At 37.3% G+C, this 16,402-nt stretch overlaps 1 protein-coding gene across 3 annotated transcripts in view; it reads left to right on the top strand.

Moving 5' to 3' along the window:
• Positions 1-15,384, top strand: part of PTPRC (protein tyrosine phosphatase receptor type C) — a 59,894-nt gene extending 44,510 nt beyond the window's left edge. For all 3 annotated transcript variants that reach the window (XM_066324608.1, XM_066324609.1, XM_066324607.1), the window contains 19 exons: positions 830-890; positions 1,561-1,669; positions 2,770-2,801; positions 3,961-4,076; positions 4,627-4,717; positions 4,812-4,888; positions 5,113-5,149; positions 5,575-5,672; positions 6,547-6,672; positions 8,133-8,290; positions 8,718-8,853; positions 9,390-9,539; positions 9,969-10,059; positions 10,391-10,524; positions 11,374-11,508; positions 11,832-11,954; positions 12,382-12,560; positions 13,228-13,363; positions 14,097-15,384. In XM_066324608.1, coding sequence (XP_066180705.1) covers positions 830-890; positions 1,561-1,669; positions 2,770-2,801; positions 3,961-4,076; positions 4,627-4,717; positions 4,812-4,888; positions 5,113-5,149; positions 5,575-5,672; positions 6,547-6,672; positions 8,133-8,290; positions 8,718-8,853; positions 9,390-9,539; positions 9,969-10,059; positions 10,391-10,524; positions 11,374-11,508; positions 11,832-11,954; positions 12,382-12,560; positions 13,228-13,363; positions 14,097-14,369 — 2,262 coding nt within the window. In that variant the 3' untranslated portion in view covers positions 14,370-15,384. The remainder of the gene's footprint in view (positions 1-829; positions 891-1,560; positions 1,670-2,769; positions 2,802-3,960; positions 4,077-4,626; positions 4,718-4,811; positions 4,889-5,112; positions 5,150-5,574; positions 5,673-6,546; positions 6,673-8,132; positions 8,291-8,717; positions 8,854-9,389; positions 9,540-9,968; positions 10,060-10,390; positions 10,525-11,373; positions 11,509-11,831; positions 11,955-12,381; positions 12,561-13,227; positions 13,364-14,096) is intronic.
• Positions 15,385-16,402: the final 1,018 nt, after the last annotated feature.

The following is a 16,402-nucleotide window of genomic DNA, read 5'->3' as shown; positions in this document are numbered from 1 at the left end:
TTTAAGGTTTTTATCCACCACAGTGAGCAGTTTTCCTTACAGAATGATTTTGCTTCTGCACCTCTAAATTCTGGCTGCTGCTTTGCACTTATTTTGCTTAATTCTTACACAAAAACCAGAGAAAGCCTTATTGGCTTAGCTGGCAATGAAAGGATTCTGATCAAGTTATAGAAGATTCAAGAGGAAAAAAAAAAAACCCTCAGTGTGAAATATTTGACTTGCAAGCTATCTTTTAGATCTGATAGGAATTTCTATCAAGGAAATTTAAAAGATTGAATAAATACTAAATATATGTCAAAACATAAAGGTAGCAAAACAAAGTTAGTGTTTTAACACCATTTAAATTACCCAAAAGTTAATGATGCAAGAAAACACCTTGTTTAATTAAACTCTGAATTACTTACCCATACATAAATTTGTACTAAAAACATCAAATTGAGTGTACTAGTATTTACTGTTGCAGCAAATGAGGTTTTTATATATTGCATGGTTATTTTTCAGATTTGAGAGGCTTAATAAAGGATGAAATAGATTTTACTTTGAGATGCATCTGAATTTTATTTTGTAAAGTGTGTTTTCTATTCTTCTGAATTCTTTTTTCCTGTCATCTCCATATTTTTGAATCCAGATATTGCTGTAACTTGGGTAGACACCTGAGCTGAACTATAAATGCCAATACAAAGATTGACAGCAGACACTGCTGTCAGTGATGTTGTCAGTAGATGGACGAATTTAAAAAATTGATTGTGCTTTGTTATTTAAGAATTGTATGCAGAATATTTTACTTGTCGTATCTGAAAATTTCTATTATTGTCACCCACTCATGCAGATCTACATGTCTAATGGAGAATCTAATGGGCCAGAAGTAGTGGAGAGTATAAAAACCAGATGTAAGTAAATATGTACAGCATCTTTACCTTTAGATTTTAGCATAATACAAATAATGTAAATTGTGAATTCAGTTAAATTGCTTCTAATTAAAAATACAACCTTCCTGTTTTATAGTTAATATTTGATCTGCATTTGAAAAATATCCCCATTCAGTATTAATGTAACAGATCATGTTGACAAGTCATTAATCATAACTCAGAATTATTACACAGCTGTGCTTTCTTCAGGAAACATTCGAATGCAACTAGAAATTAATTTCTCTAACTGACATTATTCACTTTAGGATTATTTTCCTGTGTTCAGATCCTGCATTTCAGGAGCTGAACATCTGTGATTTGGCAGAGGCTCCCAATTCCCAGATCAGGAGCAACTGAGAGCTGCACTGTGCAGGTCACAGAGAGCAGGAGACAGGCACAGTAATGCTGAACCCAGTGAATTGTAGCATTTTGACAGGTGGACATGGAGAATTTAAGAGGAAGTTTTCTTAATGAAAAACATAAAATTCCTTCCTCTACTTTGGCATAGCAAACTCCAACCTGTTTGGGATTTTTTTTAATCAAAAAAGACCCCAAACCAAAAATTGATGAACCCCGGTTCCAGGGAGTGTACTGTTTTGTTTTGTTTTAAAATACTTTTAAAATACTAAATGTATTCTTTTTCTGTTGGCAGATAATTCTAGAGCCTTGATTATATTCTTGGCATTCTTGATCATTGTGACTGTAATTGCCTTACTACTGGTTCTGTACAAAATCTATGATCTTCACAAAAAAAAGCTCAGGTAAGCTTCATGTTTGTCTCTCTCATACATAAATGGAAGGGGGGGATGGGGGTGGCTTTTGGTTTTTCCACAAGATTTCACAGTGGGTAGTGGCAAAATGTAAGTTTGATGTTTCATTAATACTGTGAAAATATACCCTTTTACCTTTAAATCCTTTTAAAAGAAACTAAGTTTTTGGTGTTTGTCTAACAAAACAAATATAATGAAATAGATTTAAAATCTCTTGGCTCTACTGTTGTTCAAGGTACAAAATGAGATGTCCCTAGTTTTGTGAAAAAAATTTCAGAAATCCCTGGAAAACATTTGCTTCATGATTTAAATCAAAAGTAATGAAAATAATCCACACTTTCCTGGAACCCTTTTAAATGCTTGTTCACCCTAAACAATATCTCAGGGAGGTGTTGCTCATTGCAGTAGTGTCTTGATGGCTCAGCAGTTGTGTAGGAGAGAGGATGGCAATAGGAGGATGGCCACAGCGCTGCTCACTGCTGCTCTCCTGAGGGGCACTGGCTGCAGGGAGACACAGGAGCTGGGGCAATCTCCTCTGAAACCTCTCAGCACTCTGGCAGCAACAGAACTTGGTGATTCTTCTAGCCCCTTTCCTTTCCTTACTCAGACTTTAGGGGGACAGGGAGCTGCTCTTGCTCAGATGCAAACTTTTATGTTTAGGGAAGCCAAACTAATTTTGGCTTGTACAGTTCCAGAAAGCCTGACTTGTTTTTGGCTACTTAGCATTTAAAGTTATTATATTTTATATATGTGTTAGTTTTCCATCACTAGCCAGAGAAGAGAAGGTGGTGTGAGCAGTCACTCCAGTGAAGAAATTAAATACACGTTTGTTGTAGGTGAGATGGGCAAAGTCATGCAGGCACTAAAAGTTTTTGATGTGGCCACCTTGTTTCTGTGCCTCGAGGCAGGAGGACAAGGATCCCAACCACCACTGCATAACTCCAGGTGTAGCCCTCTTGTTTCACAGACAGCTTGTAATGCTGGCTAACAACAGCCCTGGTGTGCTCATACAAAATGATTTTAGTTAACTTACTGCCCTGTACATCTTAATAGTCAAAGCATTTACATGCTCTGCTTCTTACTCCTTACAGCAATTCTTCTGAAGGCGTGAACCTTGTTGCAGGTGAGTATCTTTATATATTTAGCAATTTATATTTATTTCCATTTAGCAAATGGAAATAAAAGGAGTCTCAGCTCTTGCTACCACCTTTTGGTTATTTGCGTTCTGGATTGCATACACAGATTACATGTATCAACATGATGATGCCTTATTTGGAGGGCAAAAATACTTCAGTAAATACATAGAAGAAGTATTTATACTTAAGTGAACTGAAATCTCATAAGTGTTTAGAAAACTCTTATTTATTATTCAATTAAAAACCCAGTTATAATTATCCCAGGCAACGTTTGTGATATGTTTAACACTGATGATAAATTCAGAATAAAATCCAGCTTAAAACAAAATTTCCCTTTTCTGTGCACCTTTTTCCAAAACAAGAGACTCAACATTAGCCAGTTGTTTCTTTTTTAACCAAAAATTTTTGAAGGCTTTCATATCCCAATGACTGAAAATTTTGTGCATCTTTTTGCATAAGATTTCAAAGCCCGTGAAGAAAGACCAGATAGTCAATACCAGAAAGCTTCAAGAAAAAAAAATAATTTAGAACACTAAAATTCACAAAAACTAACTACATTAAATGGGAAGTAGGACTGTGTTAAAATTCAAATCCATTTGCTTAGAGACACATTCATTAAAAAATACAACTTTTCAATGTAAATGAAAAATTAATATATGCCTAGTAAGGGGTGTCAAAATTTGTTCAGCTGTTATTTTGTCATTCAAGATGATATTGCAAATTATTGCAATTCAGAATCTAAACTAGAGAAAATGTGGAAAGTTAGGTGATACTAACTATATTTTATATTTTAGTCACTGACAATAGCTGACCATAACTGAAGCAGAAGGCGAGGCTGTTACTGTTGTGGTTGTTGAGGCAGTTCCTGTGCCCTGAATATGACAGTCACCACCTTGTGTCCCTGCATGTGGCCTCCTGCACTGATGTCTCCAGTCAGGCAGCAGAGCTGGAAAAGTTCTCTCATTCCCACAGCCTGTTTGCTCACAGCTGGCTCAGGCAGCACCAGTTTTAGAAAAACAAATACACCAAGTTAAAAGAAAGAGTTTAGTTTTGTTAATTTATCTGGCAGTTTTAGAATCACATTTACTGAAGTGTAATGTACATTTTCAACATCAGTAACAGTCAACACTTGACTTATTTACACAGTTAAAGATGATGACAAGCAGCTTCTCAACATAGAGCCAATACCTTCAGAGCTATTGCTGGACACCTACAAGAGGAAGATTGCAGATGAAGGAAGGCTCTTCTTGGAAGAATTTCAGGTTTGAACTTCCAGGTTTTTATCCAGGTGGCTGGAAGAATTCCATCCAGGGGCATGTTTGACGTATATCTACTATATATAGTTATAAATAGTTATAAATATTATAGTAATAAATGAATAAATCTGGAAAATTGAGTGAATTCTTATCTAAGGTCAAATAGTCCTCAGTTAATTTTGCTACCAATCTCTCCCCATTGTAAGATGATTTTGTTTTTTCCCTGAAAGTGTTCTTCAGCAAAGTATATAGTATGCAGTCTAAACACCTCTCATCCTAAAGTACCTTTTAATACATATTTTTAAACTTTGTCTTACCACATAGCCATGGGGACATAAATACTATGTGATTGTGGAGATATATGCTAACTGTATTAAGGAGAATAATTTTTTAAACTTTAGATATAAGAAATATATGAAGTAATATCTTATGAAATATAATGCTACCTTCCAGATTCAGTAATGCCAAATTATTTCAATATTCATTTGACTGTAAGTAAAAGATATTTTAAATCTAGGCTTAACTTAATTAATAAAATAAACTTCGTATTTTACAGAGTATTCCTAGAGTTTTCAGTAAATTTTCTATAAAGGAGGCCAAAAAGAGCCATAATCAGAACAAAAACCGTTACATCGATATTCTTCCGTGTGAGTATTTGTAATAATTTTGACGTTTTATACATTTTTGATTTCTCACTTCCTTGAGATAATATAATTATTTTGGTTTAAATTATTCAAACAGATGACCATAACCGTGTTGAGCTCTCAGAGCTGCCAGGAGATCCAGGATCAGACTATATCAATGCAAGTTACATTGATGTGAGTGACTTTTATTTTAAAAAAGTCTTAGACACTATGGCAGGAATCCTGTAGTCTGTGCATTTAAAGCATCAACACCTTGGAGGATTTCCACTGGGGTTGCTTTCACCTTTGTAATGTATCTGGTATTATTGTTTCATATTGAATTTATTTTTAAAGTTGCAAATCTTTTTAGATTGTTCATGCTTTCTTCCTAGAAGTTGATAACAATGTACTTTTTACAGGGCTTCAAAGAACCAAGAAAATACATTGCTGCACAAGGTAATTTATAATCTTAAAAGCATAAGCTTTCTTTATTCTCCCATTTTTGTTAGAGTAATAAAATTCTATTAGTAAGTCTAAAGGCAAAATGAAAATCGGACACTTTGAAATTCAATATGACAAAAATTGTCAATGAGTTTTTGCTTAGGGAATTTTGTGACAATTAATAAATTAGGCAGATTTCTCATGTTGTATAATTTTACACCAAAAGTTTTCAGATTTCATAGCTATGCACAAAAGATACAGGTGAGAGTTTCAAAATGCTGCAGCCTAATGGCAGCAGCTATAATGGAATCAAGTGTTGGGCCATTCCTTGCATGATCTCTGGTTAGCTCTTCAGATTGTGTGGATGAGCATATCAAGCAGGCAGGTGTTTTCTCATGTGGCTGAACTCTGAAAAAGTTCCTTAAATTATCTCCTTCTAGGTCCCAAGGATGAAACCACTGATGATTTCTGGAGAATGATCTGGGAACAGAAGGCAACAATTATTGTCATGGTGACTCGCTGTGAGGAAGGAAAGAGGGTGAGAAATATCCATCCTTTCCTCTTTCTATCTTTCCATCCTCCTTTTTTCTGAAAACTGAGTGGATTCCTGTGCTGTGCTGAATTACATATTCTTCTTAAGTACTTTTTTTTTCATTCTTTGCTGTTCTCTAATTATATTGGAATCTGTATTGGAAAGCATGCCAAAAGTGTTGCCTTATGAATTACTAGCCTTATCAGAAAATATAAATTTAGTCACAGCAGAAGTACCAGAGGGTGAGCTTTCAAGTTACAGCTAATTAATCCAGAAAGGGCTCGAGGTAGAACTGTAGTTCCTCATAGACCTGTCAGAAAAGGTATGGTTTCTATTTTTCTCCTGTCTATTTTGATATCCTGGCAGTGTCCTTAGTAGATCCTAGAAAGAATATTTTTCCTCTGTTGCCCTTATTTAAGCGGAAGGTTGGGTGCTTCTGGCCTGCTTTTGTTCCTTATTCCAGGTACAGCAGGAAGAAGGGGAACTGCTGTTTTAGCTGCAGTTAAAGATGTTGACAGCCTGCAGATTTACAGCACACCCAAGCTGATGTTATAGGCAGGCAGGAGCAGCAGCTCTCATTGAAGACTGAAAAAGAAGGCCTGGAAGTAGCTGTAAACATTTTTCCAGCCATCAGGCAACAGCAGCAGTCACTCTTCATTGTTTCAAATAGTGTACAGGATTCTTTTTCCCCCTATACATCTGAAGTTAAATTCCACGGCCATAAATTTCAGGTCAGAGACCTGAGTTGATGGATATTTGGAACTGAAAAGTTGGAAAAGCTGCTCTGAGTTGCCATCTACTTCAAATGAGGCTCTTTCCTAGCTCTCAGTTCTCTGAGAGTTCACTGTTGGGCTCCTTACTTAACTTCATCCCTTCTTAGAACAAATGTGCCCAGTACTGGCCATCAATGGAGAATGGAACTGCAACGTATGGGGACATCATTGTGAAGATCCATGAAAGTAAAACGTGTCCAGACTACGTCATTCAGAAACTGCACATCACTAATGTAAGTTGATTCAAAAGTGTGAGAACTGGGCAGAACTGGAGTGTCTATTTGGAGTCTGTGTTTAAAGAGAAGAGTCATTTCTCAACGGAAGATGCTTTGCTGTCTTTCCTAAGCATCATATAGCTTAAGGGAAAACTTAGATGTAGGTGTAATTCCTTGCAAGAAATAGGAGTTAGATAGATATTTCCCAGCTTTATGAGGTATTTTTCCTTAATCTTCTGGAACTTACATTTAAGATTAAACTATTAATATGCTGCTAAGTGGTAAAAAAATAATATACACACTTAATATATACATTTAATATATACACTGTGATTTCCTTATATATTTAGTTTGTTCTTTAATACAAACAAATTGCTGCTTTGTGTGTATCTCAGCATAACCCCCTGCAACTAAAATCAGTGTGACTCATAGATAACCATCACCTACCCTTCTGATAATTGTACAGTGAGACAATTACAAATTCTGGTAATCTCAAGTGTGCTTATAAATATAAGTGTTTTTAAATCACCACTTAGATACATGTCAAGTCATTAGGGCTGGTTAATTGCTCTCTTTCACACATTTGAAGTTTACACTAGTTGCCATATGTGTAATTGAGAACAAAATTTGCCATCAAAGGCTAAATGCTCAGCTCAGGCCTTTTGCAAAAATATTTCCATGATGATAAATGGAGCCTAAACAATAGCTAAATGCATTCAGATTCAAAGAGTAAATCTGCTGGCGGATCTTCAGCAAAGTAACAGAATCTGCCCATCTTGATTTGTGATTACAGCTGGAAATTCCTATTCTGCTGCCTCATATTGCATTAAAATTTACTCAGGAAGTGGTCTGATTAAAAGAAAGCTGTAACTTTGTGTGATCAGTGAGCAGATCAGGATGTTAAGAATGAAATACTGACAAAGATATTGCTTTGTCACTTGAGGAATCTGACATTAGAAATGAGTGATTGCAGCGGGTTGAGGGCTGATGTTTTTAGAACTGCCTGCTCTTTGTTCAGCTGACATCATATCAATAAGGATAAAATGGATATTGGTTGTGGAATTGAAGAGTGGTCCGTGGCAAGAAAGTGGAGACTTGTGCAGTTCAGGTGGAATAGTGATGTAGAATTACTGAAACAATGGCAAATAACTGTATGAATAGCTCTGCCACAACTGGACAATTCAACTATGAGTAAGAATTTTGAGGTTAATTAGTAGAAAAATGCCTGTACAGCCCATACAAATCTTGGCCAGTAAAAGAATGTAATTGAGGGGTTTTTCTATTTTGGTTTTATAATCATGATAATCAAAATTTATGTCCTCTCTTTTAGTCAAGCAGCAACATACCAAAGTCCACTCAAGACTCTGCGTGCTTTGGGCTTCAATCTAATCACTCAGACTTATGTATCAATCTGTGTACATATACCTATGTATATATAGATTTATATATATGAAAAAATCACACTTCACTTTTCCTAGGGAAGAGAAAGGACAGCTGGAAGAGATGTCACTCATATCCAGTTCACAAGCTGGCCAGACCATGGAGTCCCTGAGGATCCACATCTCCTTCTCAAACTCCGACGCAGAGTTAATGCTCTCAGCAACTTTTTTAGTGGCCCGATCGTGGTTCACTGCAGGTAGATGCATATTCTTTAAAAAATTTGGTTATGTTAAATGACTGAAATGAAGCTATTCAGAAAAGGGAGTGGGCAAAAGTGTTTGATCCCAGATTTTGTGACTTGAGTACCTGAAAATGAGGCAGCAAAAGATACACAAGGCCTGTTTTCTGAAGGATATGAAGGAAATTCAGGTTGATAAAACATGAGGATACACAGACTTTTGAAAAGCAGCCAGATCAACGTTGGGCTGCTCTGGCTATAAGCACCATATTTGGCCATGGTGGCCCCGCTCTCACTAAGAGACACTGAAAATGCCAACTCATCACTGTTTGCGTTGCTAATTAATTCTGCTTTGAGTGCTGTGGTTACACTTTATCAGTGTGCCAAGGCCCTCCTCAGGGAGGAGCCACTGTCTGTGGATAACCAGATCCCGTGTGCTCGGCAGTGCCGGCGTCGGGCGCACCGGGACCTACATCGGGATCGATGCCATGCTGGAGGGGCTGGACACGGAGGGCAGAGTGGATGTCTATGGATACATCGTGAAACTGCGCCGGCAGCGATGCCTCATGGTCCAAGTGGAGGTATCTCCCTGAAACTCCCCTCACAGCTCTCCTCTGCTGGAGCGGTATTTCTCGCAAGCGCGTTGCTCACTCCAGCTGAAGCTGCTCGTCGAAAATATAGCTCTGAAAAGTATTAAGCGGGGAAAAAAACTTACAAAATTTTTTTCAGTTTTAGAAACTTCAACTTTTGAAGTTCAGACTTTAGAAGAGAGAGCCGAGGAGGGCAGCTTTTTGGCATGTAATTCATACGTGCAAAACTGACCTTGCAGAGTCAAACTAGATTTTAAAAATTCTAAAATGCATCTGCCTAGGTGCAATTTTCAAATGAGTTAAGTACAACAAAAATTATGGACTGATGCATTGCATTTTTTAAACTTATTTCAGCATTTTATAGCTTTAACATTGGTATTTAATATCTGTTTAATGTTAATGCTTAATATTATTAACACTAACGATATTATCACAGGAGTAATATGATGATTTTAAAAAATTATATAACTTTTTTTTTATTATTCTTTACTAACTTCATTTTTAACTTTTCAAATGGGAAACACCAGTCACAGTACATCCTTATTCATCAAGCTCTGGTGGAATACAATCAGTATGGAGAAACGGAGGTCAGTCTCTCAGAACTGCATTCCTCCCTTAACAATCTGGAAAGAAAAGACCACCCGAGTGAGGCTTCTCTGCTAGAGGCAGAGTTCCAGGTAAATTAGCATTGCATTCCACTTGCCCTTACTTCCCACTTACGTTAAAAAATGACTTGCACAGTAGTCATGAGCTAGAGATACCACAGGTAAATAGATCATTAAGGTGCTATTTTATTTCTCTGGCACAGAAAGTTTCTTTACCTTCATGAAAAATAAATCTATGTACTGATGAAGTTTTATTTCTGCTTTGGTGTTAATATTTTTAAGAAAGATGGAGCTCACAGAATGATTACTTGTGTATGTGTACACAGTTTCCTGTGCCATTGCACATGGTGTAGCAGACATTTTTAAATGTTAGTTTAAAGAACTAGAGTAAGGAGTGAGGCACTGCAAGGTGAAGACTGGATGTGAGAGTCCTGAGGAGACAATGATCTCAAGAACCATTTTAATTTAATTTTAATTGTACCAAACATCCTCTTTCTTCAGCGATTGCCTTCCTATAAGGGGTGGCGGACACAGAACACTGCGACTCGGGAGGAAAATAAAAGCAAAAATAGGAATTCCAACATAATTCCTTGTAAGTATTTTCCATTGTCTTATTTTGTCCCACTTTGCCTTATTTTATCTGTTTTCTTCTATTAGAAAAAATTTGAAAAAATTAGAAAATCACCTTACAGAGTAGTATTTGATTAGTGTTCTCAACACTTTAAAATTCTAAACTTCTTCTGGTGACGAACAAAGAAGAGATGAGTTTTTACCACTGTGACTTATTGGGAGTGTTTGTTTCAAGCAAGGTGGCCTTGGTTCTGCAGTCTATTGTGAAAGGACTGGCCTTTTCTATTCCCTCCCCCTACAAATGCCATACCCAGGGGCCGTGTGCTGTGACAGTGACACTTTGTCTCACGCAGATGACTTTAACCGAGTGCCCATCAGGCATGAAGAGGACTGCAGTAAGGATGGGGAGCATGACTCAGATGAGTCCTCGGATGAGGACAGCGACTGTGAGGAATCCAGCAAATACATCAATGCTTCCTTCATAACTGTATGTATTTGGAGGATCCACTACAGGCATTTCACAAGCTTTCAGATAAAACTCATATTCTCTTGTTGGCATCACAATATAAAAGAATTGGGTTGAATAAGGGAGAAGGGTCTGATGGCTAATTGGCAAATCCACCTGTGTTTAAAACCATTAGCCTTCAGACTGGCCTCATGATAACATATATTTCCATTAGTGGGCATCTCCCTACAAGTTGAACCAGGCTAATATTGTCCCTGTTAATGAAATGTGACTTCAGTTGTTCACATGGACCAAGCCCTACCAGTGAAAACTTGAGCCAACCATTTTTTTGGTATCATTATATATCCAAAGAAGAAGAACAGTTATTGGTCATGAATGGAATAACTGATTTTAATGGAACCACTAGTTCCATTTACCTGAATCCTTTGAAATGCTGCTCATTTAGGATACCTATTCAGGGTAAATCTATTTTTATTTTTAAAAATAATAAACTGACTGGTCCACCAACTTGGTGTGATATAAACAACTTCTGAGTGGTAAAATTAAATGGCTGTGTAAAACTGAATGTTTTACCCCTTAAAAATATGCTCTTCAAAAAATGGCAGGGCGAGGTCTCGCCCACTGCACATCAATATGTCTTGTTGTCAGTCTGAAGTGATATTCTTCTTAGGAGGATGGAGGTTTAATGTCGTTTGGTTAGTAGAATTCCTCCAAGAGTAATGCCTACTCTGATAGGCATGTTTTCCTTATAAACAAATGGGTTCATTAATTTATTTCACAGGGTATTCCTTAAATGCTGAGCTCTTTTGTTTGACAATCACATTTCAAATTAATTGAAGAAAAAAAAAAACAAAACACCTTCTTTTATAGGGTTACTGGGGTCCAAAAGCCATGATTGCAACACAGGGACCAATGCAGGAAACTATCTCTGACTTCTGGCAAATGGTGTTCCAAAGAAAAGTCAAAGTCATTGTTATGCTGACGGAGCTGAAGGAAGGAGATCAGGTGAGGGCATTGTCTGCACACTGAAACATTGAATACCCTCTACATGCAAACAAAACACTGCACTGCACTCTCTCATTCCCTTGCCACACTCAACTGTTTTCCATAGGATGAGAAATTTGCATTTTCTAATATATTTTGCTCTGTTATTTACATTTACTTAATTTACTTTCTAACGAATTTCTGAGGGGAAAGTGTATGATGCTATATTTTAAAATACAATGGAACTCCTCTTTAAAGGCAGTACAGTCTCTAAGTGCATGTGGAAGGCAAAATAAAAGGAGATTTGAGTGGTAATCACTGGCTTGTACTTTTATCCATTTTAGGAACTCTGTGCACAGTACTGGGGAGAAGGAAAGCAAACGTATGGTGGCATAGAAGTGCAAATGGCAGATGTCAACTCTTGTCCTAGCTATACCATACGTGCATTTGATGTTACACATCTGAAGGTAAAAGTTTCTTTGTAAATTCCAAAAGGTAGTTTTCAAGGAGTTTTTAAACGTAAAAAAAAAATTTATAAACAGCCTCAAGAACAAGAAGAAACATCTCCCACTGCAGTTACCTCCTGCTCTAAGAAATGGAATTTTTTTTCTCTTCCAGACCAGCAGTCAATCATGAGAAATGCTATAAATTATCTCAGGTTTTCTGTTTAGTGAGTTGCTGAGATGGTATTTGGGAAGTCTCAGGAGATTAGCTGTTTTTTGTACTTTGGACAAAGCTTGGATGTCTACCTACCTCATATTCACTAGGCAGAACTATCACCCTGCAGTTCCTCAGGAATATAATTCTTCCTTTGCGAATCAGCAGCAATAGCGTTACTGTGTGAATATGTATTTTATCCTGAACATTAACCACATGTCCTCTGCTGTTTTCCAGAATAAAGACACTCAGAAGGTGTATCAGTACCAGTACCATAAGTGGAGTGGCTGTGATGTTCCAGAAGCCCCCAAAGATTTAGTCAACATGATTCTCAACATTAAACAAAAACTTCCAGCCAGACCAGTCACTGAGGACAACAGGAGAACCCGCAGCGTCCCACTCCTTGTCCACTGCTGGTGGGTCTGAATTCAGCACACACGTTCACCTAGCTCTAAGTTCTGGGTGTACACAGCGACCATCATTTTGGGATGCCTGCCTTTTCTCACAAGCCTTTCCGTGTGTCTGGAGACTCAGCTCTCGCTAGAAGATTCCTTGAATTGCTCAAGCTTGGCCTTTTGGATTGTAGTGATGGAAAGCAAGGACACTTGGGCAAGTGTGGGCACAGAGCAGGTGCTCTAAGCAGCTGCTCTTGGCTGCTGCACCTATTTAGTGGGGAAATGCTAGGTCAGAGTGCACTTGCAGCATGCACTACTGAACATTCCCTAGAGTTTTTAGGAGCATATCTTACTCCAGGATACAAATGCACTTTTCTAGGACCATTTCCAGGAATAGTCTTGCATGCCAGCTAAACCAGAAGATAATCCTGCTAATAGTTGAGACTGTAGGTCTGAAATTTTGAATTTCCCTTTTCCCCTTAAGAGGTACTTCAGGTCCAGGGAGTCTCTAGATAAACTATGTCCTGTGTGAATCCTACACATATACTCGTGACAACTTCAGTCCAGTAAAACTTGCTTTGAAAATGTAATTCAGTGTAAAGACTAAAATATTAGTCAGAAACATTTAGTCAGAAGACTTCTGATTTTACTTTGTAAATTTACATGTACATTTTGCATCATCTTCTAGTGATGGATCACAGCAGACTGGTGTATTTTGTGCTTTAATGACCCTTTTGGAAAGTGCAGAAATAGAAGAAGTAATAGATGTTTTCCAAGTGGTAAAATCTCTTCGTCGCACCAGGCTGGGAATGGTCTCCACCTTTGTAAGTAAATCTTAGGAATTAACAGAAAAAAATTATGAGATTACTTATCATGGTCACTACTATCCCCATAACCTTGGGCATAATTTCTGTTTAGGGAACACTGATTCTAAACAGAACATCTACATTCACCACCATTTGGGCATTGGCCCTTGCTGATAGGAATGAAGGAGTCTGTGATGTCCAGAGCTGCAATTCTGCACTGCCTTTGGCCAAGGGTGTCTAGTATAAAATTACAAATTGCATTAATTGCTGTTCTGCAGCTGATTCATGATGTACATGCAGTATCCCTTCTGCAGCTGGCAGCCACAGACTGTTTTGTTTCAGTCACTCCAGAGGAACTGTGGCACACTTTTGACAGACTTGCGACACACACTGTGCAGTTACCAACAGAGCAGACCTGGATTCAGCGATTTGTCAGGTTATTACATGACTTTCCAGACTCACTGCATGTGTTGTTAAGAATGTAGGTACTCTAAAAACCATGTGTTTGGTACTTTATGAACCAAAAGGGCACTGAGTGACAACGTGGGATATCTGATGCAGACAGTTTCAGAGATGTTATGTACACATGAAGTCAGAATAAACCATAAACTATGCCAAAAACTGTGGAAGCTGCTTCATGTGCAGTCTTGCTTGTCCAACTACATGCTACATTTCTAAAATGTAAGAGAGCAAAGAAAGAACGGATTAATTCTGAGCATACCATTAACACTAACTTATTTTTATTTTTAAGGGACAATACCAATTTCTGTATGACACCATTGCCAGTACCTACCCTGCACAGAATGGACAAATAAAGAAGAACAGCCAGCAGGAAGATAAAGTTGAATTTTGCAGTGAAGTAGGAAAATCAGATCAGGAAACTGATTTGACCACAGCTGATCTTGGCCCACCACGGCCAGAGGAAACCGAGCCACCTGAAATATGTGATGATTCTAAGGCTGCAGATAGCACTAAGGGAACAGAGAGCTCTACAAATGGCCCCACATCTGCAGTTCTCACTTAAAGCTAGACTAAAAAAAAGTACTTTTTCACATGCAAAAATCTTAAGCAAAATGAGAGGTATAGGATTTCTTCCTCTTCCCGCTTTTTTTTTTTTTTTTTTTTTATGTTGAATTATTTCAGTTTTTGAAAGGTACAAATTTAAAGGAATACTTGAAACTTGTCAAGAACTGTGGAATTTTATTTTTTGTGTAGATTTGCATTTAATATTTCTTCAGAAACCTTCACTATTTTTATACTTTTCCTTTTAGAAACATGTACAGTGTAATATTATGCTGAGCAGTGCAAAGCAAATTTTTTAATTTCCGTAACAAGGAAGAAAGCAACTCAGAACGAGATTATTGAGTTGCAAGAACAGGTCTGTCCTCAAAACTGCTAGCAAGTAGTTTTGGAACTTATTGCTAAGCATATATACCAGTATTTTAGGACTAATAAGAGCATTAATAATACTTTTGGAACTTGTGGGACTTTGCCGAACAGTTTTAAGAACTTACAAATTACATCATGTGGCAATTCCAAGGAATTCAGACTTACAAAGGGTATGTAAATCCTCCCACATCAATGCAGAATAGAAGTGTTTGCATTTTTCTTACTGTCCTCAAGGTGTCCTTATTGCTCCACATATATTAATCTGATACTCCTATAGGAGTTTGGAGATGGATGTTTGAATAATTACAACAGTTCTGGAAAACACATCCTGTTTACTCTTAGAGCTTAAAATACTGAGTACTTGCACGTCTCTTTCTTATGCTTACTTTTATTTAAAGGACTACTTCCGTGAATGCCTCCAGCCTTTTTTCAGAATTGGAAAATACTTTGATAATTTTCCTCAAAACGTGTAGATTTTAATTGGTACAGGGTAATTTTTTTTCATAATGATGTTTTGTTAATGATGTATGTTAAAGTTCTGATATTTTTTACTATTTCTTGCTGGATTTTAGCCTGCTGTTTTCAGAACATAAATAAAACATAAATAACATAAATAAAAAGATAATTAATAGTTGACAAGATGAAAGTTATTTTGTTTTCTGGTACTACGAAAACTGATAATTTACTTCTGAATGTATAAAACCTTGTGCTGTCCCATACAAAATTTACAAATGTCTGTAGGAATGCACATCACTGAATTATTTTAAAACAGTGTGTGTACCCAGGTTAGTGTCATGACTCTCTCAGAACAGAGGAAAGACGCTTAATTTTATTTTGCTTGAAGCTGTCAAAGGAGCAGTCACACGACGGATTCCGTGCTCCAAGTTTATCACTGCTTATTCCTAATTTCTCATTACAAAACATAATTGAAAACACTTAGAGAGCTGTCTAAACAACATGTACAGTCACACTTGGTTAAAACCCTAATTTAATTGTGCTGTTAGCCTAGATCAAATACATCATTGACAATTATCAGCTCAGACAAGTGCTTGCTGGCAGTTCTTGCTTCAGAAAGTGGCAGCAAGCAGACACAGAGCAGGGGGATTGCCCTTGGCTGTCAGCTGGACTTCCTTTTCAGCAAGGAGCTGTGCCAGGTGATCAACTATCAAAGCTGAAGGAGCCATGTGTGGAGGGAAAGCTCTAGGGACTACATGGGAAGATAATCTAAAAGGTGCTGTAGGCCCAAAATTTGTTGGCTACTTTTAGAGGAACTAAAAACAAAATTGCAAATTTAGCATACCTTGAAGATCGAAAGTATAAGGACCCTCGGATGCAGATTAGCTCACTGGTGTTCACTGCATGTCAGAGAACAATGAATTGATTTTCCTTTGTTTAAGATTTGCCCTCTCTAAAGCCTCTCTTGCAGGTAACAAAACAAAGAGGTGAGTGCTGCTGTCTGATGTAAGGCTGTGGGGACAGAGACTAATCACACTTTTAGAAATAACTGAAAGTATTTCCCGAATCAAAAATTACACTGAACTTTTCTTGTTTTAAATCCGAGGGCAATCATATACTTCAGTTCCTTAAAAAAGGTTCCTATGGTTTTTAAGCTCCTGCAGCACCTAGGCTGTAAAAAAACCTGTGTGATTTCGATTTGTTAAATTATTT

This window comes from Sylvia atricapilla, chromosome 9 (genome assembly GCF_009819655.1).
Source record: "Sylvia atricapilla isolate bSylAtr1 chromosome 9, bSylAtr1.pri, whole genome shotgun sequence".
Lineage (NCBI taxonomy): Eukaryota > Metazoa > Chordata > Aves > Passeriformes > Sylviidae > Sylvia > Sylvia atricapilla.
This window is presented reverse-complemented; position numbering and strand designations above follow the sequence as displayed.